General features: G+C 47.0%; 3 protein-coding genes across 18 annotated transcripts; 1 reads left to right on the forward strand and 2 right to left on the reverse strand.

The window, feature by feature from the left end:
- Window positions 1-16: 16 nt before the first annotated feature.
- On the reverse strand, window positions 17-13661 carry Sdb (SAXO downstream of blistered). Its single transcript, XM_041777227.2, has 5 exons — window positions 11512-13661; window positions 11121-11390; window positions 10980-11047; window positions 10512-10573; window positions 17-10450 (listed from the first exon to the last, which is right to left on the reverse strand). Exons 1-5 carry the CDS (start codon window positions 13048-13050, stop codon window positions 198-200), a joined length of 12192 nt encoding a protein of 4063 aa, XP_041633161.1. The 5' UTR covers window positions 13051-13661; the 3' UTR covers window positions 17-197.
- A 2731-nt stretch (window positions 13662-16392) lies between these two features.
- On the reverse strand, window positions 16393-24784 carry cg (zinc finger transcription protein combgap). 16 transcript variants are annotated; one of them, XR_011444509.1, is made up of 13 exons: window positions 24562-24784; window positions 22534-22670; window positions 22398-22477; window positions 21570-21875; window positions 21005-21141; window positions 20824-20926; window positions 20428-20752; window positions 20195-20359; window positions 19986-20133; window positions 19779-19915; window positions 19091-19715; window positions 18180-18508; window positions 17711-17850 (listed from the first exon to the last, which is right to left on the reverse strand). XR_011444509.1 is itself a non-coding variant. In XM_070284155.1 (12 exons), the coding sequence occupies exons 1-12, from the start codon at window positions 24685-24687 to the stop codon at window positions 17650-17652; spliced, it is 2496 nt and encodes an 831-aa protein (XP_070140256.1). In that variant the 5' UTR covers window positions 24688-24784; the 3' UTR covers window positions 16393-17649. The 16 variants fall into 16 exon arrangements, 14 of the variants coding, with proteins under 14 accessions (XP_070140256.1, XP_017019798.1, XP_070140255.1 ...); XR_011444508.1 differs by having other exon boundaries at window positions 19779-19918; window positions 20821-20926; window positions 21005-21185; window positions 21569-21875; XM_070284155.1 differs by lacking the exon at window positions 18180-18508 and having other exon boundaries at window positions 16393-17850; window positions 19779-19918; window positions 20821-20926.
- A 715-nt stretch (window positions 24785-25499) lies between these two features.
- On the forward strand, window positions 25500-26077 carry mRpS16 (mitochondrial ribosomal protein S16). The gene is made up of 2 exons (XM_017164328.3): window positions 25500-25695; window positions 25749-26077. The coding sequence occupies exons 1-2, from the start codon at window positions 25579-25581 to the stop codon at window positions 26019-26021; spliced, it is 390 nt and encodes a 129-aa protein (XP_017019817.1). The 5' UTR covers window positions 25500-25578; the 3' UTR covers window positions 26022-26077.
- The last annotated feature ends 24 nt before the right edge of the window (window positions 26078-26101 follow it).

The raw sequence follows: 26101 nt of genomic DNA on the forward strand, positions 1-26101 counted from the left end.
AGAGTCCAAATCGAAATTCCAAAAATATGATTTTATCTTTATTGTTAATTCTCGTTCTCGGATTGGTTTGTATAATAATTGCGTAGAAACACATGTAAAGTATATATATTGTCATGGAAGCTTAGGCGTCTAGTGTTATTATGGGATATGTATGTCTTGGGGGTTAGTGAGGCAAAGGTATAAGCTCGGCTTTCGGGTTAGTTTGAGGTCTTGAAGAACTTGTGTTCTTGAGTACTCCTGGTATGCTGGAATGCACCTTTGTTTATCTTATGCACCGCACAGGTGGTGGTGCTCGGGGCAGTTATGTATTCGCTCTTGTAGAGACTGGAGCCGGTGAACTTGTCGTTGCCCAGACTAATCGAGGACTGATTGCCGCGACGGGTGGTTGTCATCATGCGCTCGGTGTGGCCATGGTGGCTGTAGGAGGGGAAATCGATGCCCCCGCTGGAGCTGGACACATGCTGGCTTCCCCGATGACGTGTCGTATGGGAGTGTGTGGATTGAGATGGAAAATCGATGCCACCCCCACCCGAGACTTGGGTGCGTGTCACAGTTGTTGTTCCGGTAACACCTCCTCCTCCGCCACCACCACCAGAAATTATTCGGGACATCGAGGACGACGATGATGAGTTCTTGACGTTCTCCTTGTGCACGTTACAGGTCCTACGCTCGCTCGAGAAGCTGGAATTCTGCTCAGAGTCCCGATTCTGCCGGTGAATGCTGCTGTAGCTCTGACGCTGCTCCCCGCCATGGGGGGCACTGCTGGAGGGTTGCTCGTGCAGATTGAGAATACTCTTTCGCATCATCTTGCCGTTGGAGGTGAGGCTGCCGTTGGCCGTGTTTGAATCGCTGGTGACATTCTTGCGATGGAATATCGTATTCGAGACGTCGGCTTCCGAGGAGAACTCGCTCTTGCGGTGATGGAAGTGCTTGGAACTGGTCATGTTGGAGTTGGAGCTACCGGTCACAATGTTGTGGCTGGAATTCCTGTTGCCACCGGAAACCACTCGACTAGTTGTGTCGTCGGTGACTCGACTTGTGGCATCACCACCAATGATATTGCTGGAGACATTTCTTCCGGTAACCACACGGGATGTTGATGTAGTTTCCCCAGTTATGTTGCTGGAAACATTTCTGCCCGTCACTACTCGTGTGGTTGAGTCCTCCGTCACGCTGCTGGTCACATTTCTGCCCGAAACAAGGCGAGTCGATGAAGAGTCGCCAGTTACGGTATTGGAGACAGTTCCGCCTGACACCACTCTCGAGGTAGTATCGCCGCCTGTGATATTCCTTGTGACATTTCCTTGATTCGTTTCGATGGCTCTGGTGGATAGATCAGTTTGGACTAGGTTGTGGTTTCTCTGCATCGAGGTGGTTTCCTTGTGAATGTTTTGGGTATTCTCAATGTTTGTCGTTGTTGTATTCTTGGCCACATTCTCGATCACATTGATCTTGGCTGGCCTCTTGACATACTCGGTTTCGGGTTCCTTCTTGTGGCGGCCTCCAATCACAGTGGTTACCTTCTTCGTGGACACCACAATGAGACCGTCTACAGGATTTTGACTGTTGGAATCCACTTGCTTAACTGCGTCCTTGCCAGATACGAAGTTCATCTGGTTGGTTGTCTTCAGGATTGCCGTATCACTGCCCAAAGTGATGGATGAACTGTTGTGCTTGTATTTTTGAGTGCGTTGAACTTTATCCACGGTTGTCTTGTTGGTCGTCGTTTTGTAGTCATCCTTTCTGGTAACTGTCATCGAACCTTCCAACTTTAAGTTGTCCACAGGTCGCTTGGGCGTTTCTCGTTTAATTGTCTCTGTGAGGGTCGTGCTATCGGTCTCGCTTCGGTCGGTTCTCTTGTAGAATTCTCCCTCTGGCTTCAGGTTGTCCTTGGGCTTCTTTTGGATCGGTCGCTCTGCAGGCCTGAACGCTGTCTTATCGGGTGTGTAGAATTCACCTTCCACCTTTAGGTTATCGCTTGGCTTCACCTGTTCAGGCCGCTTGACATGATGGTATTCCTCCTTCTGTGTGAATGTCATTTCACCCTCAGTTCTCAGATTGTCTTTGCGAATTACCGTCTTTACCCTGTCTGCTGGCCTGAAGCCTTCCTTCTCTGGGATGTGCATCTTACCCTCTGGTTTCAAATTGTCAACGTACCTCTTTTGCTCGGGGCGAGATCCAGGCTCATATTTTGGCTTTTCGGGGGTGTACATAACGCCTTCAGGCTTCAGATTGTCTTCTGGTTTTACCGGAGTAGGTCTTACGACATGCTGGTATTCAGTTTTTTCCGTGAAAGTCATTTCTCCTTCAGTGCGAAGATTGTCCTTATGAACAACTTTGGTAACCTTATCAGCAGGCCTGTATTTGGCCTTATCTGGGATGTCTATCTCACCCTCTGGTTTCAAGTTGTCTTGAGGTTTCTTCTGCTTGGGTCTCTCGCCAGGCTGGAAGCCCTCCTTCTCCTGAACATAGAATTCTCCCTCCACCTTCAGGTTGTCTTTATGCCTCACCACGGTTACTCGCTCTCCAGGTCGATATTTCGGCTTTTCGGGACTGAAGAATTCACCCTCGGGTTTCAAGTTATCAGTTGGTTTCACTTGCTCTGGCCTGACAACATATTGATACTCTTTCTTTTCCACAAATGTCATCTCGCCTTCAGTACGTAAATTGTCCTTCTGAATGATCTTCTTAGTTTTATCCGCGGGCTTAAAGACTTGCTTTTCAGGTTTAGCAAACTCTCCCTCAGGCTTTAGATTATCCACAGGTTTCTTTGCTACTGGTCGCTCCCCTGGCTTATATCCAGCCTTTTCTGGTGTATAAAAATCGCCTTCAGGTTTAAGATTGTCCTCATGACGAACCTGGGATGGTCGCTCGCCTGGCCTATATGGTTGCTTTTCTGGACTGTAAAAGTCTCCCTCCGGTTTCAAGTTATCATGAGGCTTCTTCTGGACGGGCCTCTCGGCAGGTCGGAATCCTGGCTTTTCCGGGGCGTAAAACTCTCCCTCTGAGCGGAGATTATCCTCTGGTCTTACTTGAGACGGTCGTTCCCCTGGCTTGTATTTCGGCTTCTCCGGACTGTAGAATTTCCCCTCGGGCTTCAGATTGTCGGTTGGTTTAACCTGATCAGGACGTACCACATATTGATATTCTTTCTTTTCTACAAATGTCATTTCGCCTTCAGTGCGAAGGTTATCCCTTTGAACGATTTTTTCAGTCTTCTCAGCCGGCTTGTAGACTTGTTTCTCTGGCTTTGCAAACTCTCCTTCTGGTTTTAGATTGTCCTCTGGCTTCTTTTGAACTGGTCTCTCAGCAGGGCGGAATCCAGGCTTCTCTGGAGTGTAGAATTCACCCTCAGGTCGAAGATTATCCTCTGGCCGGACTTGAGAAGGCCTTTCTCCTGGTCTATATTTCTGCTTCTCTGGGCTGTAGAATTCTCCCTCGGGCTTCAGATTGTCGGTCGGCCTAACTTGATCGGGACGATCAGCAGGGCGGAAACCAGGCTTTTCGGGAGTGTAGAATTCTCCCTCTGGCCTAAGATTATCCTCAGGACGAACCTGGGATGGTCTTTCTCCTGGCTTATACTTGGGCTTCTCTGGGCTGTAGAATTCTCCTTCCGGCTTAAGATTGTCTTCTGGTTTCTTCTGAACTGGCCGCTCAGCGGGGCGGAATCCAGGCTTCTCTGGAGTGTAGAATTCTCCCTCAGGCCGAAGATTATCCTCTGGCCGGACTTGAGAAGGCCTTTCTCCTGGTCTATATTTCTGCTTCTCTGGGCTGTAGAATTCTCCCTCGGGCTTCAGATTGTCGGTCGGCCTAACTTGATCGGGACGATCAGCAGGGCGGAAACCAGGCTTTTCGGGAGTATAGAATTCTCCCTCTGGCCTAAGATTATCCTCAGGACGAACCTGGGATGGTCTTTCTCCTGGCTTGTACTTGGGCTTCTCTGGGCTGTAAAATTCTCCTTCTGGCTTAAGATTGTCCTCTGGTTTCTTCTGAACTGGCCGCTCAGCGGGGCGGAATCCAGGCTTCTCTGGAGTGTAGAAATCACCCTCAGGTCGAAGGTTATCCTCTGGCCGGACTTGAGAAGGCCTTTCTCCTGGTCTGTATTTCGGCTTTTCTGGGCTGTAGAACTCTCCCTCGGGCTTCAGATTATCAGTAGGCTTTACTTGATCAGGACGTACCACATATTGATATTCCTCCCTTTCAACAAAAGTCATTTCTCCTTCAGTGCGAAGGTTATCCTTTCTGATAATCTTTTCAGTTTTCTCAGCGGGCCTGTAGACCTGCTTCTCAGGTTTCACAAACTCTCCTTCAGGCTTAAGATTGTCTTCTGGTTTTTTCTGAACTGGCCTCTCAGCTGGGCGGAATCCAGGCTTCTCTGGAGTGTAGAATTCTCCCTCAGGCCGAAGATTATCCTCTGGCCGGACTTGAGAAGGCCTTTCTCCTGGTCTATATTTCTGCTTCTCTGGGCTGTAGAATTCTCCCTCGGGCTTCAGATTGTCGGTCGGCCTAACTTGATCGGGACGATCAGCAGGGCGGAATCCAGGCTTTTCGGGAGTGTAGAATTCTCCCTCTGGCCTAAGATTATCCTCAGGACGAACCTGGGATGGTCTTTCTCCTGGCTTATACTTGGGCTTCTCTGGGCTGTAGAATTCTCCTTCCGGCTTAAGATTGTCTTCTGGTTTCTTCTGAACTGGCCGCTCAGCGGGGCGGAATCCAGGCTTCTCTGGCGTGTAGAATTCTCCCTCAGGCCGAAGATTATCCTCTGGCCGGACTTGAGAAGGTCTTTCTCCTGGTCTGTATTTCGGTTTCTCAGGACTGTAGAATTCTCCCTCGGGCTTCAGATTATCGGTCGGCCTAACTTGATCGGGACGATCAGCAGGGCGGAATCCAGGCTTTTCGGGAGTGTAGAATTCTCCCTCTGGCCTAAGATTATCCTCAGGACGAACCTGGGATGGTCTTTCTCCTGGCTTATACTTGGGCTTCTCTGGGCTGTAGAATTCTCCTTCCGGCTTAAGATTGTCTTCTGGTTTCTTCTGAACTGGCCGCTCAGCGGGGCGGAATCCAGGCTTCTCTGGAGTGTAGAATTCACCCTCAGGTCGAAGGTTATCCTCTGTCCGGACTTGAGAAGGTCTTTCTCCTGGTCTGTATTTCGGTTTCTCAGGACTGTAGAATTCTCCTTCGGGCTTCAGATTGTCAGTAGGCTTTACTTGGTCAGGACGTACCACATATTGATATTCTTCCCTTTCAACAAAAGTCATTTCGCCTTCAGTGCGAAGGTTATCCTTCCTGATAATCTTTTCAGTTTTCTCAGCGGGCCTGAAGACTTGCTTCTCAGGTTTCACAAACTCTCCTTCCGGCTTCAGATTGTCCTCTGGTTTCTTCTGAACTGGCCGCTCAGCGGGGCGGAATCCAGGCTTCTCTGGAGTATAGAATTCTCCCTCAGGCCGAAGATTATCCTCTGGCCGGACTTGAGAAGGTCTCTCTCCCGGCTTGTACTTCGGCTTTTCGGGGCTGTAGAATTCTCCCTCGGGCTTCAGATTGTCAGTAGGCTTTACTTGGTCAGGACGTACCACATATTGATATTCCTTCCTTTCAACAAAAGTCATTTCGCCTTCAGTGCGAAGGTTATCCTTCCTGATAATCTTTTCAGTTTTCTCAGCGGGCCTGTAGACCTGCTTCTCAGGTTTCACAAACTCTCCTTCAGGCTTAAGATTGTCTTCTGGTTTCTTCTGAACTGGCCGCTCAGCGGGGCGGAATCCAGGCTTCTCTGGAGTGTAGAATTCTCCCTCAGGCCGAAGATTATCCTCTGGCCGGACTTGAGAAGGCCTTTCTCCTGGTCTGTATTTTGGCTTCTCCGGACTGTAAAATTCTCCCTCGGGCTTCAGATTGTCGGTCGGCCTAACTTGATCGGGACGATCAGCAGGGCGGAAGCCAGGCTTTTCGGGAGTATAGAATTCTCCCTCAGGCCTAAGATTATCCTCAGGACGAACCTGGGATGGTCTTTCTCCTGGCTTATACTTGGGCTTCTCTGGGCTGTAGAATTCTCCTTCCGGCTTAAGATTGTCTTCTGGTTTCTTCTGAACTGGCCGCTCAGCGGGGCGGAATCCAGGCTTCTCTGGAGTGTAGAATTCACCCTCAGGTCGAAGGTTATCCTCTGGCCGGACTTGAGAAGGTCTTTCTCCTGGTCTGTATTTCGGTTTCTCAGGACTGTAGAATTCTCCTTCGGGCTTCAGATTGTCAGTAGGCTTTACTTGGTCAGGACGTACCACATATTGATATTCTTCCCTTTCAACAAATGTCATTTCGCCTTCAGTGCGAAGGTTGTCCTTTCTGATAATCTTTTCAGTTTTCTCAGCGGGCCTGTAGACCTGCTTCTCAGGTTTCACAAACTCTCCTTCAGGCTTAAGATTGTCTTCTGGTTTCTTCTGAACTGGCCGCTCAGCGGGGCGGAATCCAGGCTTCTCTGGAGTGTAGAATTCTCCCTCAGGCCGAAGATTATCCTCTGGCCGGACTTGAGAAGGCCTTTCTCCTGGTCTGTATTTTGGCTTCTCCGGACTGTAAAATTCTCCCTCGGGCTTCAGATTGTCGGTCGGCCTAACTTGATCGGGACGATCAGCAGGGCGGAAGCCAGGCTTTTCGGGAGTATAGAATTCTCCCTCAGGCCTAAGATTATCCTCAGGACGAACCTGGGATGGTCTTTCTCCTGGCTTATACTTGGGCTTCTCTGGGCTGTAGAATTCTCCTTCCGGCTTAAGATTGTCTTCTGGTTTCTTCTGAACTGGCCGCTCAGCGGGGCGGAATCCAGGCTTCTCTGGAGTGTAGAATTCACCCTCAGGTCGAAGGTTATCCTCTGGCCGGACTTGAGAAGGTCTTTCTCCTGGTCTGTATTTCGGTTTCTCAGGACTGTAGAATTCTCCTTCGGGCTTCAGATTGTCAGTAGGCTTTACTTGGTCAGGACGTACCACATATTGATATTCTTCCCTTTCAACAAAAGTCATTTCGCCTTCAGTGCGAAGGTTATCCTTCCTGATAATCTTTTCAGTTTTCTCAGCGGGCCTGAAGACTTGCTTCTCAGGTTTCACAAACTCTCCTTCCGGCTTCAGATTGTCCTCTGGTTTTTTCTGAACTGGCCGCTCAGCGGGGCGGAATCCAGGCTTCTCTGGAGTGTAAAATTCACCCTCAGGCCGCAGATTATCCTCTGGCCTGACTTGAGAAGGCCTTTCTCCTGGTCTGTATTTCGGCTTCTCTGGGCTGTAGAATTCTCCCTCGGGCTTCAGATTGTCGGTCGGCCTAACTTGATCGGGACGATCAGCAGGGCGGAAACCAGGCTTTTCGGGAGTATAGAATTCTCCCTCTGGCCTAAGATTATCCTCAGGACGAACCTGGGATGGTCTTTCTCCTGGCTTGTACTTGGGCTTCTCTGGGCTGTAAAATTCTCCTTCTGGCTTAAGATTGTCCTCTGGTTTCTTCTGAACTGGCCGCTCAGCGGGGCGGAATCCAGGCTTCTCTGGAGTGTAGAAATCACCCTCAGGTCGAAGGTTATCCTCTGGCCGGACTTGAGAAGGCCTTTCTCCTGGTCTGTATTTCGGCTTTTCTGGGCTGTAGAACTCTCCCTCGGGTTTCAGATTATCAGTAGGCTTTACTTGATCAGGACGTACCACATATTGATATTCCTCCCTTTCAACAAAAGTCATTTCTCCTTCAGTGCGAAGGTTATCCTTTCTGATAATCTTTTCAGTTTTCTCAGCGGGCCTGTAGACCTGCTTCTCAGGTTTCACAAACTCTCCTTCAGGCTTAAGATTGTCTTCTGGTTTTTTCTGAACTGGCCTCTCAGCTGGGCGGAATCCAGGCTTCTCTGGAGTGTAGAATTCTCCCTCAGACCGAAGATTATCCTCTGGCCGGACTTGAGAAGGCCTTTCTCCTGGTCTATATTTCTGCTTCTCTGGGCTGTAGAATTCTCCCTCGGGCTTCAGATTGTCGGTCGGCCTAACTTGATCGGGACGATCAGCAGGGCGGAAACCAGGCTTTTCGGGAGTATAGAATTCTCCCTCTGGCCTAAGATTATCCTCAGGACGAACCTGGGACGGTCTTTCTCCTGGCTTGTACTTGGGCTTCTCTGGGCTGTAGAATTCTCCTTCTGGCTTAAGATTGTCTTCTGGTTTCTTCTGAACTGGCCTCTCAGCTGGGCGGAATCCAGGCTTCTCTGGAGTGTAGAATTCTCCCTCAGGTCGAAGGTTATCCTCTGGCCGGACTTGAGAAGGTCGTTCTCCTGGTCTGTATTTCGGCTTCTCTGGGCTGTAGAATTCTCCTTCGGGTTTCAGATTATCTGTTGGCCTTACTTGGTCAGGACGCACCACATATTGATACTCTTCCCTCTCCACAAATGTCATTTCTCCTTCCGTGTGAAGATTATCTTTTCGAATAATTCTTTCGGTTTTATCGGCAGGTTTGTACACTTGCTTTTCTGGCTTTGTAAATTCACCCTCCGGCTTTAAGTTATCCTGAGGCTTTTTCTGCACTGGGCGTTCGGCAGGCCTGAAGCCAGGCTTCTCCGGTGTGTAGAATTCTCCCTCTGGTCTGAGATTATCCTCAGGACGAACCTGGGAAGGTCTTTCCCCTGGCTTGTACTTGGGCTTATCTGGACTGTAAAATTCTCCCTCTGGCTTAAGATTATCCTCTGGTTTCTTCTGGACTGGCCTCTCAGCGGGGCGGAATCCAGGCTTCTCAGGGGTGTAGAATTCACCCTCAGGTCGAAGGTTATCCTCTGGCCGGACTTGAGAAGGCCGTTCTCCTGGTCTGTATTTCGGCTTCTCGGGACTGTAGAATTCTCCTTCGGGTTTCAGATTATCTGTTGGCCTTACTTGGTCAGGACGCACCACATATTGATACTCTTCCCTCTCCACAAATGTCATTTCTCCTTCCGTGTGAAGATTATCTTTTCGAATAATTCTTTCGGTTTTATCGGCAGGTTTGTACACTTGCTTTTCTGGCTTTGTAAATTCACCCTCCGGCTTTAAGTTATCCTGGGGCTTTTTCTGCACTGGACGTTCGGCAGGCCTGAAGCCAGGCTTCTCCGGTGTGTAGAATTCTCCCTCTGGTCTGAGATTATCCTCCGGTCTTACTTGGGACGGTCTTTCCCCTGGCTTGTACTTGGGCTTCTCGGGGCTGTAAAACTCTCCTTCCGGCTTAAGATTGTCCTCGGGCTTCTTTTGAACTGGCCTTTCAGCGGGACGGAATCCTGGCTTGTCGGGTGTGTAGAATTCCCCCTCAGGTCTGAGGTTATCTTCTGGCCTGACTTGAGATGGTCTTTCGCCTGGCTTGTATCTTGGTTTCTCTGGGCTGTAGAATTCCCCTTCGGGTTTTAGATTGTCCTCCGGCTTCTTTTGAACTGGCCTCTCCGCAGGTCTGAAGCCGGGCTTTTCTGGAGTGTAGAATTCTCCCTCAGGCTTGAGGTTGTCTTCTGGTCTAACCTGAGAAGGTCTTTCTCCAGGGCGATACCCAGGCTTCTCAGGACTGTAAAACTCTCCCTCTGGTTTTAGATTATCAGTTGGCCTTACTTGATCAGGACGCACCACATATTGATATTCTTCCCTTTCGACAAAAGTCATTTCTCCTTCAGTGTGAAGATTATCTTTTCGAATAATTCTTTCGGTTTTATCGGCAGGCTTATATACTTGTTTTTCTGGCTTTGTGAATTCACCCTCCGGCTTCAGGTTATCCTGAGGTTTCTTCTGCACGGGACGTTCAGCCGGTCGGAATCCTGGCTTTTCGGGAGTATAGAAATCACCTTCTGGCTTAAGATTATCTTCAGGTCTGACCTGAGAGGGACGTTCGCCTGGGCGATATTTCGGCTTCTCAGGACTATAAAAGTCTCCCTCAGGTTTCAGGTTATCCGTGGGCTTGACTTGTCCAGGACGCACCACATACTGATACTCCTCCTTCTCCACAAAGGTCATTTCGCCTTCAGTTCGCAAATTATCAGTGCGAATGATTTTCTCGGGTTTTTCTGCTGGTGTGTAGCCCGGCTTCTCAGGAGTGTAGAACTCGCCTTCGGGTTTCAGATTATCCTGATGTCGCACTTGAGAGGGCCTATCTCCCGGCTGGTACTTTGGCTTTTCTGGACTGTAGAATTCTCCCTCGGGCTTGAGGTTGTCTGTGGGCTTCACATATCCAGGACGGACAGTGTACTGATATTCCTCCCGCTCCACAAAAGTCATTTCTCCCTCCGTGCGTAGGTTGTCGGTATGCACAATTTTTTCACGTTTCTCTCCGGGCTTATAGGGCTCTTTTGGCGGAACAACAAAGTCACCTTCGGGTTTTAAATTGTCTTCTGGCTTCTTAATGACTACGTAATCCACCAGAATGTCTTCGTTTGGCTTGGGAATGTTTCCATTTTCTTTTTTCGACCAGGTATTCGTACGTATCCTTGTGTATGCTTCGTCTAAGGTATCTGCAGTAATTCAAATCTAATTAGGAAAAATTGTTTCGACTCTTGGGACACTCGCACTTACCATCGGTTTCAATAATGGTTTTCTCTGTTGATTTCGTTGTGCTGCTTGAGCAATGATGTCGTCTGGAAAAATAGTTAATGAATTTAGAGCTTGAAGTATATCAAGGGTCCATTCTGGTTAGTTGTGCCAAAAAATAGGCAATCTTTAGGAATTTTTTTGGCGGCGATTCAACAAATTTTTTTCGTTTTCGTGAATCTTTTCTTAATCTATTTGTTGATTAAAAATCCAATGTATAAGCTATCAATGTAATTGTAGTCTATTCCATGAACACCGTCATGGGCTTACGTCGCCCTGTGTCCTGCTTCAGGACATGCTCTAAAAATTTTGAAATTTTTGCTAAATCATCTTTAAACTATGATAAATAGATATGACAAGTTTGAACTTTCTATGTCTTTTCCTTTGTCCACAAAAAATTCCTGAAAATTGTCTATTTTTTGGCCCTTAATGGGAAAAGTAAATAAAGCCTACCCGCAAGTGCAGATTTCACAGATGCACCTTTCGCTGTGTGTCGTTGTCTTGTTCTTTGCGACTCCCCGCTGTTGAATTATTAAAGAAAATATTTATTATTTTTTTTGTGTAAAAGTTTACTTTATTAACTAATCTACTAACGGTTCTTGAGTCGTCTAGGCGTTGCTGCTTATCAGTGCGCACATAATCGATTTCATCATAAATATTTTCGGTAATATTTTTGTGTTTCGATGTCTCTTTGAGGTTCAGGGTTATGTTCTCATTGTTCTCCGATATCGAGGTGTTCTTCTCAATCTCCACAAACTCGTCCACATAGATGGTCTTCTTGGGAGCCTCTACAATCTTCTCAATGACATCCGTGTGCACCTTCTCGTCCAGAACGCGCCAGTCGTTGATGCTTGCATCGAAAATCTAACAAAAGGGAAAGTTCCTTAATTACGAAAATTGGTAAACACACCCAGTGGGACGGACACCTGGATATGGTCCGTTGTGGAACGCACGCACTAACGCACTATCTTCGATGTGGACTTACCTTCGTTACCTCCGTGGTAGTCGTTATGTTTGCAACATCGGTATTATCTTTCTCGATTTCACGAGCAATGTCATTGGGCACGAAAGCTTTCGTATCAGTGAACGACTTCTCGTCGACGACCGTCCACCTGCCGAGCTTCGTGTCGTACACCTTGGTGGTGTACGTAGTCCGTGTTGTATTAATGACATCATCCACTATTTCGGGATAGCCCGTGTCGGCGCTGCTGTCCACTGTCCGTTCGTCCACCACCCGCCACCGATTGTTGCGCCTATCGTATATTTTCTTCTTGTACGTCACCTTGGAGCTGCCATCGGTATCCTTGCTCACATACCGCTCAAAGGCGGGACGGCTCTTATTGGGATCGCTACCATCGCTGTACTCTGTCCAGGTCTTGGTCTTCACATCGTAGACCTCTTTTTTGGACGACGACTTGGACTGTTTGCTGCTGCTGGAGCTTTTGAGAACCGTGCTCTCGCTGACCTCCTTGCTGGACTTTAGCGTCGACTGGTCGACCAGTGAAGCAGACGACGATGACGTAGCTCCATGAACAGCTGTGGTGGCGGTGCGTTTGTCTGTGCCCACTTCCAGTTTATCGTTGCGACGCGTGGATGACGATGACGTCGTTGCCGTTGCCTTTGTTGTGGTCGCGCCAGACGTCGCGGAAACCGGTTGCGACGTCACGGATGCGGGCCCATCAGCTGTTCCGCGGACTGGCGGCAGCTTTGGCACGCTCTGAGATTCGCTCAAATTAATAACCCCGCCATGGCTGCTGCTGCTGGTGATGTTTGTGTTTGTCATGTTGCTGCTGCTGGTGTTGGTCTCTGTCTTGGTGTCGAAGCCAACCTGTTTCCTCGGCCCGGATGATGTCATACCGGTAGCCGTGTCGGCTCTCTCGCTCGCAATGAGCGTTTCGTTGGCGCTCCGACTGGAACTGGTTGTGGTCTCGAAGTAGGAGCTGCTGCTGCTAGCCTGCTGCTGCTGCGACGACGAGGAGGCGGCGAACATTTTCGAGACACTGCCCCCGCTGGCGGAGACGGATAGCGTGGGCGTTGTGATCTCCACCACCTCAATGGGCACCGAGAATACTGGCTCTTTCTTTTCACTCTCCAACAGATCAATCGAGGAGATGATCTTCGCATTGTTGGCATAATCCCGGGAGGAGATCTTGCTGCTCTGTCCGTGGGTTAGCTGAGATTGCTCTGTGTAGGTTGAGGAGGAGTGCGACTGGGAGGCCTTGCTCTTGGAGCTACGGCTGCTATAGCTGCGGACACCGGCTGCCGGCAGGGAAGGGGTGCTGGCCACAGGATCCACATTGCCGCCATAGGACACGGATTCGTGCTCCATCGAGGAAGAGCTTTGGTTCGTTGTCAGAGTGGCAAACGCATCGGGACCCAGTTTTTTGGTGAGCTTCGTGGCCGAGGCCGACGACGATGTGGTTGTGCTCGAAGTTGCTGGTGGCTGCGACGACGACGAAGCTGCCGCCTGCTGCTGCTGCTGCTGCTGAGACACTTGTTTCTTTTTATTGCTTTTTGATACCATTTTGCTTTTTGAGCGAGCGGCGCGCTGACACAGATGAGGTAATCACCGAATATTGCACCTGGAGGGACTATGGCTATTTGCGGGCTAATTAATGAACGCTGTTGGCTCTTTTCGTTGTTGTTTGTTATTAATCACAATTATTGACTCGCTTCGTTGCTTTTTGGCACTCGGTAAAAATATTTGCGGTATGAATGGGACGTGGTTGTTGGGGATCTGGACTGCTATATATTGTGTTGTGGTGTGTCACATAATTTCCACCGCCGGAATGTCGAAATACTTATTTTTAAATATATTTATAGTACGCACACGAGCACGCGAGCCATAGTTCAAGTTGAGGCCCCAAAAACACACACCGACGACAGTTAGACGTGTGAGCAGAAAAAAAGCTTAGCAGTCTCGCTCACTTCACACACACACCACCTTGGAGAGAGAGTCGAGAGACGGGGGATCGCACGGATGCAGTGAGTTAGAGATACAGATACTCAGATACAGATACAGATACAGCTAGAGGCGGCGGCGACTGCTTAGATGCCAAAAACCGAGAGACAGCGTTTAATTCGGATTCGTATTTTTCGTTCGGAGCACTGTTAAGATCACCAACCGTCGCGAAGCACAACTCAAAACGTACTGATCGCCTCTGGAACCGCTTTCGAGCGACCAACCGACTATCTGTGCGCTGCCAGCGGAGCAGCAGAAGCGCCAGCAGCAGCAGCGTTTTGTGGGTTTGTCGGAGCAAGTGGAAGCGAGACAGAAAACGACTTTGCCAGCGCCTTCGCAAAAAGCCAGGCCAGGCCAGGCGGCAGCGTAGGTTTCAAGTCTCGCCTGTATGCGTGCCAGAGTATCTGACGGATGCGTAGGCCGAACTATACAGACGTCTCCCTGTATGTGCCCAGTTTTGGCTGCCACGAAGCCGAGTTCAATAAGCCAATAAAAGCTGCACGCACACCTCACCGCATCGCACCGCATCGATCTTTTGTGAAAGTGCCAATAAAAACATAAAAATAAACAGATGTCTGATGTTTGGTCGGTCTTTTCTGTTTGAGCTTCAGGTACCTAAAACCGAGAAGCACGATCTTCCAGGCCATGCGCCGTCTTGGCTTCCTCTAGAGCAAACATCGAACAACAAACAGCTCTTGAAAACAATATTAACTCAAAGCCCATAAACTGAAATTGGCAAAAACCAAAATTGGCCAAAACTAACGGCTGTATCTGTTGGATGCACAATTAAATTTGAATAATATCTGACGCTGATTAGTCAGCAAATGTCTAGCCGGGGCGCTATGTGGGCGTCCGTCTCCGTCTCCGGCGGAGCTCGATCAGTGAGTAAGCCCCATTGGGATCAAGATTTATTTGCCATAATTCTGCTGAAGCTCAATGGCCGCCCAATTGATTTATAACGGCCTTTGGGTGGGTGCAAAATATAACCCAGAACCAAGTGGTTATGCCCAAAACGGGGATAGAATGCAATAGATCAGCCTGCATAAGAAAAGAGAGACCCAATTGACCTCCAAAATGTTCGCTTGTCAAGCTACAAAGAAAAGCTAAACCAATTCTTGCTTAATTCAAGCCTGACGTCATACGCGGCGTATGAGCAACGAGCGGCAGCGGCGGCGGCATCGGCGACTGAGACTCATTTTCATGCGAAGCCAAAAGCAATCAAAACTTGTTTGCTGGCCCGGGTACACACAAAAAATAAAATCACGCAAATAGAGAAGTAAGCCACAAATGCAAAATTAAAGTGGAAAATAAAAAAGGCACAGTAAAGCCTGCTTAGCAATTCACCGAGCATACTAATGATCATAAAAATAAAAACAAACTGCAAACTAGACAACTGGGACAAACTGCAATTCAGAGCAATTGGGAACTAGAACGCACTGGGTGCAAGGGAAACCTATGGCTAATTAGAGGCACAGCTCTCTGTAGAGCTTCAGCGATGATCACATCTCTCGCTCATCTCACAGTTTGTTTCCTTGGAAATTGAAATTGAATCGAAGCAACGACAACAGAGGCGTTCTCGAAAATTTATGCGCAAGTTTCGGCTGTCGCCTCAAGTTCAATTAATTTTAATTCAACAAAATAAAGCGAAATGCACATCAAGGTAACGTGTCAGCCCTTATTTGGCAGTTGGCCGAAATGCCAAAATATCCAAAAATGTGTGTGTTTTTTTTACTGCAATGCACTTTTAGGGCAGGCCTGCTGCAGCAAGCGACATTATTATCCAACTGACTCAAGCCTCAAGCCCATATGGGCATGGAAGTCCCAGTCACGTAGCTTGACGTATACCTACATATATTATTTATTCGCTCGCATCTCTACAAAAAATTAAAAACAATTAAAAGTTACGGCGCCGACTGAATATATTGTAATGACTACCTCGCTCATGTTGGACACTTGCTACGTGCTCGAGGGTCCATCAATTGAGGCAGGAGGAACTGAAAAATAACAGCCTAGTCTATTAAAGTTTTTAATATTTTATATTTCCACTTTGAAGCACACCTGAAAACCCAAAAAAGCTTTGCCTAAATAGTATCTCTCTAGCAACAATTAGACAAAAAATTTGTGTTTAAGCTCTTATCTTATCTGGCTTTGTTTTCGCCTTGGCATTCTCTGAATTTGCATACAAGGTTTGTCTCTAGTTTGGATATTTTCCCTCTCTCAAATTATTACCATAAGTGTCTAAGCAATTTTCTTGGCAACACAAATTGCAGTTGCGTTGACTCACATTTGGAGTGGCAAAAACATTAGCTTTTGGTTTGTTTAATCAGCAAATCTATAAATAAGTTATTCATTCATTTTTTTATATTTTTTTTGACAAAAGAAAGTTCCTTGGTAGGTACGCTGCGTGACATCAGTTTAGTTCTAGGGGTTTCTAGTCTAAAAAATACTATAATTTTCAGTAGGCTTGGACAGCGAAGGTCAAAATCGAAGCATAACAAAATATAATCAACCTTGAAGTCAGATGGAATATGTAAACAAAACAAAACAAAAAATGAAAGCCATTTATGTACACTTATTTAGTTATGTGTAGTTTTTGTTTTTGCACCCTAAAACATAATATTTCTTCCGGTAAACCTATCAAGAGAAGGCCCACTCCTGCTTAAAAGAAGTCTCATCAAATTTTTCCCTATTTCAACTTTACTCCCACTGCTGATTAAAACCAATTAGCTACCAGGAAACGCACTGTTTCTGGCGCTTTTTTCTTATCAACAGATTGTATGATCGGTGCGTTTTTGCAAAAGTTTAGATAAGACCCCGACCCCCATAGAAATACTTAACTAAACTAAACTAACTTAACTAAAAAGATAGCACATTCTTTCCCAGCCCTAAATGCAATTACACACACTTGTTTTTTTGTTTATTATAATTCATATTTTTCCGTTTTTGTATTTATTCTTTCTTTTTTTTTTAAGGCTTACATATTAAAATATATGCTTAGTGTGTAGGTTCATTATTTATTGTTTCATTTTTATCCGATTACGATATATAATTACCAATTATGTTCTTCTGCACTCCTAAGACTTAAGGTAGAATTTTTTACAGTGTGATATTCGTCGCCAAGCGTGCATGGATTGGGTGATTTTTACTCGGGGTTTTGTATATAAGTATGTCTGTTATTGTTTTAACGGCTGCTGCTTCTTCGCCTTGTGTGTCACTAATTTCATTGAATAATTTTTAAGGTTGCAGTTCCCCTCAGGCTAGAGAGAGAGATATATCTTTTGCTGATCGTGTTTGGATATATATAAACTTCACATACTCCCACAGGCCCGCCCCCAAACTCGCATTAAACTTGCAGCAGGCTCCCGTTTCTGTATGTACAATCGAAATGTGCGGGAAACCCACGCAGTTCTGGGCAGGATTGCCCACGCCAAGTCCGGTTGGGGGAGCCGCTTCTTACGCTGTTTGGTTACGTATTCAAGTGCAACGCTTGCTAGTGTCTAGTTTCTAGAACCTAACCGAAAGTCGTCTAGTATATTCTTCTTTTTTTTCTTCGTGTTATTTTTTTGTATACATTTTACACTTAAGCATTTATATTTGTCATCTAGTTTTGAATATATAAGTTTGTGTGTTTGTGTGTGTGTGTGTGTGTGTGTGTATAAATTGTGTTTTGTTGTTGTTATTTTAAAAGTCGTGTTTTGTATTATCCGTAGAACCAATAGAGAACGTAACGCTTTAAAACTTTGCAACTCATATACCGGCGGTTGTTCTTTTAGATGCGACCAACGCATCGCATAATTAACAGATACTTTCTACATAAACCTATATATGTCTGTGTATACATTTTATATATATGTATATATATATACGTGTTTCCATGCATCTGTAAACGCTAGTTAACTATTAATATATGTGTACAATGCGATTACTTAGCCGCTAGCCTAGATTCTAACTAAAATTTATTACACTTAAGGGAATCGCTTACACGAGACGTAGATGCTGTCGCCCCGATTCACTTCTCTTTTCTTCTCTTCTTCGGGAGGGATATATCTGGATAATGCCATGTGTGTGCTGGTGCTGCTGCTACTATTGTTGCTGCTACTAAAGTTGCTGCTTCTGCTGTCACTGCTGTTGCACTTGCCACGTATTTACAGTCGCTCTCGGTTATTCCCCGTCCATGTCCGCCTGCTCTTGCTGCTGCTGCTGATCCTCGGGCAGGACACTGCGACAGATCTCGTACTTGATCACCTTGCCATGAATCTGGCCATCGGGCATTATTTGCACTTGAACCTGCGCCGGCTGCTGTCCGCTGCTGGCCGACCCAGCCGCCTGTTGCTGCTGTTGCTGCTGGGCCGAGGACGCCTCCTGCAAGAGTGGGGGGGAACATGGTTTAGCTCAGGCCAGGAGGAAGAGACTCTATTGCCTCTCGAAATAGACGACTAAACTAGAGATATGCGAAAATAATACAAACTAAACTAAAGATTACGCTTGCAAGAAGGAAAAATTAAGATACGGGGGAGATACATTTAGAGAGACAGAGGAGACAGTAGACAGAGGAGACACAGGCAGGATCAAATTAGGAACAATTGGAGCTCTAAGCATACGACAAACAACAATAACAACAAAAGACATACATAATACATCGTGATATACATATACATTAGCGATAATTTTGGGATATATTTCATACACACCTAAAACCGCGCGCAAACTGAAGCCTTTTCGACACGAATTTTTTGGGTTTATATTCATTGCAGAGTTATGGTTGTTTTATACTGATTTTTGTTTTTGTTTTTTTTTGTGGCAACACACAGGAGACACACACAACACCTCAGATCGGTTGGGATCTAAAAGATCCACAAGATATTTGGCTGCATGTGTGCCTCGAGCTGCTTGTTGTTGTGTTTTCTTTTCTTTTTTTTAGGCTTTTGATGTTCATTTGTGGTTTATCTTTATCTTGTTTCTGTTTTTCTCTGTTCTGATTCGTTTTAAACTCTTAGTAAGAAGTAGTTGGTACAACAAGCTGCAAAGTATTGGAGAAGGTAATGCGATTATGTTTTCAGATTCGAATTCATTGGGGAATCAGTGAAAGGTATATACATATTAGGGATGCTAGAATACATGTTACAATCATATAATATATATAACTGTATCGTGGTATCGGTTTCTCCTCTCGATATACATCCCTAATATGTATAGATAAAGATGGGACAGAGATGGGAGGGTAAGCAAAACAAGGGGGAAACACATTTAACTTAGAAGTAAGCTAAGAACGCCGCTGACCGACTAACCGACCGACAAAGCCTCTATTGCGGATGCCAATAAGAATCGTTTATTGTTGAATTGGATTAACATTGCTTAGGTGCTTAGTGTTGTTTTGTTTTTTTGTTTCTTTTTTTTATTACATTTAACGTTAGGGGCCGTCGCCTAACTTACTCCCAACTAGAATTAGACTTAACACTAACTAATTAGTTGTAAATCAAAAGCATTAAGAACGGAACAGAGCGGATCGGGATATCAGGTAATGTATATATCTGATTTATCTGATTATCGGGCTATATCGGAGAGGCACTGGACACACTGGGGACTGGAGTCTCTAGCATACCTGTTGCTGCGATATGGCTGGCTTCGTCTCCAGATGCTGGCGCTGGTGCAGCATCAGGTGATTCTTCTGGAAGAAGGCCTTGCCGCATTCACACACATGGGTGCGCACCGTACAGCCGCCGTTCGGATGCCGGCGATTGTGCTGCATCAAGCCGTGCTTGGCGGCGAATCCCTTGCCGCAGCTGGCGCAGAAATGCGATTTGGGCTTGTTGGCCGGCGCCACAGAGACGACGTGCTGCTGCTGCTGCTGTTGCTGTTGTTGCTGCTGCTGTTGCTGCTGTTGCTGCTGTACGTGCTGAAGGTGCTGCTGCTGGCCATGCACAGGCATGGTCGGCACTGCTGTGACCACGGCTTGCGGATGGGTCGAGTTGGCGGCCTGCACCAGCGTGGTCTGCGACATCACCTGCCCAGTTGACGATATTATCTGCACGGGCACTGGACTCTGGCCAACCAGATTGGGATTGGCCGTGACCACAGTACCCGGATTCAAGCTGGCCGTGCTCAAGAAGTGACCCGGCAGGGCGGCTGTCAAAGCGCACAGATCGGTCATGAGGCTCTTGTCGCCAGTATGGAGACGCAAGTGAAGAGCTAAGGCCTCTCGGCTATTGAAGGCGCTGCCGCACTCGCTGTGGGAATGAAAATACGAGGATTATGACGGGTTTTGGAGAATATTTGTTGTGATTACTTACCGGCACACAAACTGCGGCCGGGCCACGCCATTAGCATCCGTAGTGGAGACAGTCAGCAGCGTGGAGTTGGCCGGATTGCTGACCACAGTAATGGTCTGTGGATGCGGCTGTCCGGGATGATGATGAGCCTGTTGCAGCTGCTTGATTTTTGGATATTAAAAGACACACTTCAGTCTATATTTATGGCTTGAATATGAAATATCTTACCTGCTGATTTGCTATGATGGTGGCACTGCTCGTATTGGGATTGACTCCATTATGCGCCGTCCTCACATGCTGATGCAGTTCGGCCTTGGTGAGGAAACCCTCGCCGCAGCTGACGCAGGGATGCGCCTGCTCGCCAGTGTGTACGCGTCTTAGAGATATAAATTAAAGGTTTAGGAAACGCTGTATCAAAGATTAGAGTTGCTCCTCACCTCATGTGGGAAACTAGCGTTCGCTTTTGTAGAAACTCTTTGCCGCACACCGTGCACGAATGGGGGATCTTGCCGTGAATACGTCCGTGGTTAACCAACTGGAACTTGCGTGGAAACGAGGCTCCGCACTCGGCGCAAACAAATGGATTCAATGAACCATGGAAGCTGTGAGCGAACAAAAGGTCAGGTTCATTGCTGGGGCATGGCGGAGCTTGGCGAGTAACTTTGCTTACCGCGAGTGCATAATCAGGTGATTCTCCTGGGCAAAACTCTCACCGCATTCCTCGCAAACGTACGGTCGCTCGCCGGCGTGAAACTTGCTGTGCGTGACCAGATGTCGCTTGAGCGGAAAGGCGCGCCCGCACTCCTGGCAGACAAAGGGTCGCTCCCGGCTATGGACACGCGAATGGGTTAGCAGATGATGCTTAAGGGTGAAGCTCTTCTTGCACTCCTGGCACTGATACGGTCGCTCCGTTGAGTGCAGCAGCAGATGCGTGTTGAGACAGTGCTTGTGCGCGAAGCTCTTGCCGCAATGGGTGCAAATGTGGGGACGTTCACCTGCGGATTAGATGAGACGATTAGGCCTGCTCCTTGGTCAATGGTAGTCTGCCAGGAACAAGAACAACCACCTGTGTGCACGCGTGCGTGGGTTGTCAGATGATGCTTGAGCAGAAAGGACTTGCCGCACTCGTCGCAACTGTACGGGCGTTCCTTCTTAATGGTGGCGTCCGTCTGTGAATAGACCCGTAAAAGCCATAATTATTGAAGTGAGAAGGAACTCAGGTGGAGGCACAGATAAGCTCTACTCACTTCGCTGAAATGCATTGATTCCTGTAGTTCGGTCTTCGGTGACAGCTCCAAAGTGCCTGGCTCCAACTTTAAATTGGGTGCTTCACCCTGCGAGTCCTCGTTATCCTCGAGTCCCTGGATTACTTTCTGTACTTGAACTGAAATACCAGGAAGTATGTCACCTAAGAGTGTTGTTGCACCGCCAACGGAACAAAAACCAAATGGAATTCAAAAAAAGATACAAAAAAGAACGGTGGGGGGCGAGAAAAAACAAAAGGAAGAAAATCAAAGATACGAACGCAATATACGCAAAAAGTTTGCAAACAAATCATCATCGGTGGTGGGTTAAAAAAGGGTTAAAAACTTAAAACATACCAATAACTACAGATTAAAAACTAAAGAACGTAACTTAAGCAACCGGAACCGAGATTATGTGCCAATTAGACGAGTATATGCCAGGAGGGACTACACATCGAATCGGCGTGGGTTGTGTGAGAGTGGAGCAGGACTAGGAGCAGGAGCAGGAGGTGGAGGAGGGGGAGCAGTGGGGACTTGAGGTTAACAAACACAGATTTGAGATGCTTACTTGGTGTCCCGCCAGACGCATGATGGTGCGTCCCATCGGCAGTGGTGATCGTGTGCGTCTGATGATGGCCGGCAGCGATGGCGCGCTTGATCAGGATCTCGTTGCACTCCTCTTGCGTCAGATGCAGCGCTCCAATGGAGCTGAAGTGCGACTTGGCTGCCGCCGCCGAGCCAGCGGTTAGCACCGTCTGTCCGGTCTTGGCATCGACAATGCTGCCATTCGCCAACTGGTGATGATGGGCCACCGAAGGATCGCCACCCGCTGCCGCTGCAGCTGCTGCTGCCGTGGCCGGATCCACAAGCAGATCTGAAGGTTTTTTTCATTTTGATAGTTTTGGTTGTTGGTATCGATCAGCCCGCGCCCGCCGCCCGCCAAGTGATGAGGTTTTTGTGTTGCAGTGATGATGAGTTGGTGTGTGATGTTTGATTCGATGGTGTGTGATGTTTGGTTGAATGGTGTTGTGATGAGTGTGGTGCAGTTAAAGATGATCGATGGTGGGTTTCGGGTGCAATAGCAGTATTACGGGCAAAACACACACAAGCACAATGAGGAGTTTTGGAGGGTTTTTTTGGGGTTCGGTTTTTTCGGGTTGGATTCAAGGGCAGCGAGATCGAGCGAGAATTAAACAAAAAAAAAAAAAGACAACAAAATAAGTCAAATATATATATATATTTTTATATAAATAAACGGGAGTAGAGAGAGAAAAAACAATCGATTAACAGAAAACCGAAAAATATATAGAGATAATCACACAGTAAACACAGTAACACAGTAACGCGTGCAACACTGATTCGATTCGATTTGATCTTTGATTTAATTTCCACTTACAGTTCTTGTCCAGGCTCAACACTTGCTGATTGGCGTCCTGCTTCTTCACCACCGTCGATGATCCTCCGGCAGTGATAACCCTGTAAAGGGAAATGGATATAGAATTGGAAAATCTGGACTGGGCGTAGCAACTCACCTCTGTGTCCCTGGTGGAAACGAGGGATCGTTTACCACAAACATGCGACGCACGACATTCTTATTGCCGGCACCTGTGAGCCCTTTGACATCCTTTTGCACGGCCAACGATCCATCCGTGGATAACAAATAGGGCATCTAGAATAAAGGGGATTTAAGAGCACATTTAAAAATAGTTCTTTTAGGGTTTATATAGTATTAGTTTATCATTTCCAATACAAAAACTATTACATTAAATATGTAGTGCTGATTTGAGGGTCTAAAGTTCAAGGTTTTATATTACTGGCCTATATTTTAATTATTTTTAATAATTAAATAATCATAGGTCATAGATACTTAATTTTGATTTTTTTAATATTTTGAAAACTTTCTTATCAGTGTTTATTTATTTAATTAAAAATTTGAAATTGTTTTATTTTGTTTTTATAATAAATTCTAAACAAATATATTTTTTAAGACTTAACTCTGGTTTTATATTACTAAAAAAAAATATATGTATATTATATCTGTTGAAGTTTTTTGATATAAGTATATTTTAAAGCACTTTTTTGGTCTCCAAATTGGAGCCCATTTGGTGTGTACAGTTGCCACTCGCTATCCTAAGCTTCTCTGCAGGCGGCGCCGCTTTAAGTTGCGGTTTATGCTTCTAACCGCAATACGCTTTTGTTTTGGCTCTTGTTATTGTTGCAATTGCTGCTGATGCTGCTTCTTGCTCGCTCTGATTGATAACCACGCTACACCTGCGCAGCGCAAGCAGCAGTGCGGCAACAGATGATAAGCACGGTTGAAAGGGGTGGAAGGGGGGAGGGTGGTCGGTAAAATAAAAAAAACGCGCGCCTTTTTCTCTCTTTGCTGTGTGTGTGCAATTGGACATCGGCGAATGCACGAGTGTTGTGTTTGTGTGTGATGTGATGGGCGCCAAAACGGAACGCAAAAGTAATCAAAACACACGCACGCAAAACGCAACTCACACCAGAAGAGCACACGTCATTTCTGGGCGTGTATGCGTGCGTATACACACACCACAGTAAGTGCGGCGAATTCGCCACTGACGCACACAAATGCGGACGAATCGGGCGCGCAAGTGCGGCGAATTCGCCGCGTCTGCTTCTGTGTGAGTGCGAGCAAAAGAAACAAAACAACAAAAACAGGGTTGCCCGTCCTGTCAATTGCACAACAACAAGAATTGTTGCTTTTCAAATTTCCACGGGGAAAATAAACACAACAAGAACCAGACCAGAGAGCAAAGGCCAAATAATTATTAATAGAACTGAAAATTGGGTTAGCGATATGTATATAATCAAGCAAATATCGATTAGCATCGATTGCCCGCTGCCAGACTGTTGAAAAATTTCACGACCTTCCTCTGCTAATTAATTGGGCGGGATTGCGAGTGGGGAGGCAGCTAGCTACATATTTATTTATTCACCGCCTTGCCACCGCCACCACCTTTCCCATCCTCCTGGTGCGTGTTTTTATTTGGGAATTTCTCGCACACACAGAGATGTGGCTGAATGGATGTGTACGCATTTGGGCTTACGAATACCAAATTATGATGTTTACGAATGAAATGGAAACGGAAAAAATTCGTATGGATGTATGGTAAAAGAATTCTAACACACTCGCTTCATTCCGTATTCGCATGACAACGCAGTTACATAAAGTGTGGCGTATGTATATTCATGTACATACGTCTCGTACATGTAGGTATGTTTGTATGTATGACGTCGGCCCGCTCGTTCTCCACGTATACATACACAGTTCGTTGCCGCGAAACCAGCGAGTGTTGGTGAGGCCCATCAGCGAGCGAGTGTATGTATGTCGCACAGTGCGTGTATGCTGTGCGTTTGTGTGTATGCGGTGGCCACAACACGATTCGGTGTGGGAAAGCAACAGCAACACACACACACGCACGCAAGGAGGAGGTTTGGTGGGGGTGGGGCGAGAATCCTAGCAGCTTGCACTTGCTAAGACTAATAGGCGCTACAAAAAAGAAAAACCGTATAAAATGTAGACGTGGACTACTCACCGACTCCCCGCTGACCGTGTAGTTGATGTTCGGCGATATCTCCAGGACAGATTCGGCGTTGCGGCTGCCGTTGTCTGCAAAGCCCCAGGTATAGCCGAAGGGCGGCGGATTCTGGGCGGCGCACATTATTTAGCACAGTGCGGTGCAGAGGCAAACGGGGAACAGAGAGAGAGAGAGAGATTGGGGGGTGGAGGGTGGAAGGAGGCGGAAGAGAAAAAAGCGCAAAATTTCCAAACGCAAATGTAATTGCACTCTCGCTTGCTTGTGGTTATGTAGGTATGTATGTATGTATTCTAAACGTACAAAATACTAGCCTCCTCTCTAGTAGTAGTAAGTGGAAATTGGTAATGGTAATTTGCGGCTGTGTTCGAGCCGAGCAATATACAACACAACAATAATATTTCGATTTGTTTCGTTTTGGTCTCTCGTTTGGTTATATTGGCACTTTTCAATGTGTGTTTCGAGGGGATCGCACTGCGACGAAAACGCTAACGAAAATCACCGCATTCGTCCGCCGACGACGAGACTGGGGCGAACTGAACGACTATATTCCGAACGAAAAGAAAGTCAGCCAGAGTCCGCTGCTGCGGGCGCCATTTTTTTCTTTGGCGTTTGGAGCGCCGTGTTCGCTCCACTGATAACACTCTCGGGTGGTGGCCTCGGGGGGCGTGCGGGTGCGGTGCGTCGGTGTGTGCACGCGCCGTGTGCCTATGTGCAGTTTTTGCAATTAAAATTATAAACAAAACACTCTTTTTCCAATATATTTCACACAGACACTATACCACTAAAATTCCTTAGTGTTCGTTTCTCTGACACACAAGATGGCGTGCGCGGACGAGGGTTGCCGTCTCGGTGGACCATCGGCGGCGCGGAGTACATATAGCACCAGGGTGGCAGCTCTGCGACTATCGCTATCCGCTGGAAACCTATCGATTTTGGCCAGCATATGCGGTAACCTCAGCGCAAAATAAAAAAATAAATAAGTGAATATCTGTATTAAAACCGGGAAATATAAGCATGCCTCTGTCCCCGGCTAGTGGCATTGGCCGCTTCTACGCCAAATCGGCCAAGATCATCCGCTTCGTGCGCCTGGGCTGCACCAATCGCCCCTTCTACCACATCGTCGTCATGGAGGTGGGTTATTTTTGAGCCTTCAAAATCTATTATTATTAATATTATATATTCAGAGGAGAAAAAACCAGCACCAGCCTGTGATTGAGCAGGTCGGCTCCTACGATCCCCTGCCCAACGATTCCAACGAGCGACTGGTGGCCCTGAACACGGAGAGGATCCGCCACTGGCTGGGAAAAGGTGCTCATCTGTCCACACCGGCGGCGGAGCTACTGGGAATCGCCGGACTGCTGCCCATCCACCCACGCACCTACATGTCCGCCTGGCGCAACCGGAGAGCAGCCGCCGAGGCGGAGGCCAGCGCGGAAAAGGCGGAATCCAACTCTTAAAGATCGCATTTTTTGGCCGTTAATAAAAACCATCGTTTTCGTTTTACGTTTAACAAGCGGAGTCTTCATTCTTACCACTG

The sequence above is a fragment of the Drosophila kikkawai genome, chromosome 2R, assembly GCF_030179895.1.
Source record: "Drosophila kikkawai strain 14028-0561.14 chromosome 2R, DkikHiC1v2, whole genome shotgun sequence".
NCBI classification, from domain to species: Eukaryota; Metazoa; Arthropoda; class Insecta; order Diptera; family Drosophilidae; genus Drosophila; species Drosophila kikkawai.

What these genes read in the sequence shown, in the direction of transcription:
- Sdb (XM_041777227.2), bottom strand. Translation starts at nt 13,050, where the DNA reads ATGGTATCAAAAAGCAATAAAAAGAAACAAGTGTCTCAGCAGCAGCAG. An exon ending in GCCTAGACGACTCAAGAACC is followed by an intron (nt 11,048 to 11,120) that starts GTTAGTAGATTA and finishes ATAATTCAACAG; the next exon opens with CGGGGAGTCGCAAAGAACAA. An exon ending in TGTGAAATCTGCACTTGCGG is followed by an intron (nt 10,574 to 10,979) that starts GTAGGCTTTATT and finishes CTATTTTTCCAG; the next exon opens with ACGACATCATTGCTCAAGCA.
- cg (XM_070284150.1), bottom strand. Translation starts at nt 24,687, where the DNA reads ATGTGCGCCGCCCAGAATCCGCCGCCCTTCGGCTATACCTGGGGCTTT. An exon ending in AATCAATGCATTTCAGCGAA is followed by an intron (nt 20,927 to 21,004) that starts GTGAGTAGAGCT and finishes GTCTATTCACAG; the next exon opens with ACGGACGCCACCATTAAGAA. An exon ending in CACCTGATTATGCACTCGCG is followed by an intron (nt 20,360 to 20,427) that starts GTAAGCAAAGTT and finishes GTTCGCTCACAG; the next exon opens with CTTCCATGGTTCATTGAATC.
- mRpS16 (XM_017164328.3), top strand. Translation starts at nt 25,579, where the DNA reads ATGCCTCTGTCCCCGGCTAGTGGCATTGGCCGCTTCTACGCCAAATCG. An exon ending in ACCACATCGTCGTCATGGAG is followed by an intron (nt 25,696 to 25,748) that starts GTGGGTTATTTT and finishes TTATATATTCAG; the next exon opens with AGGAGAAAAAACCAGCACCA.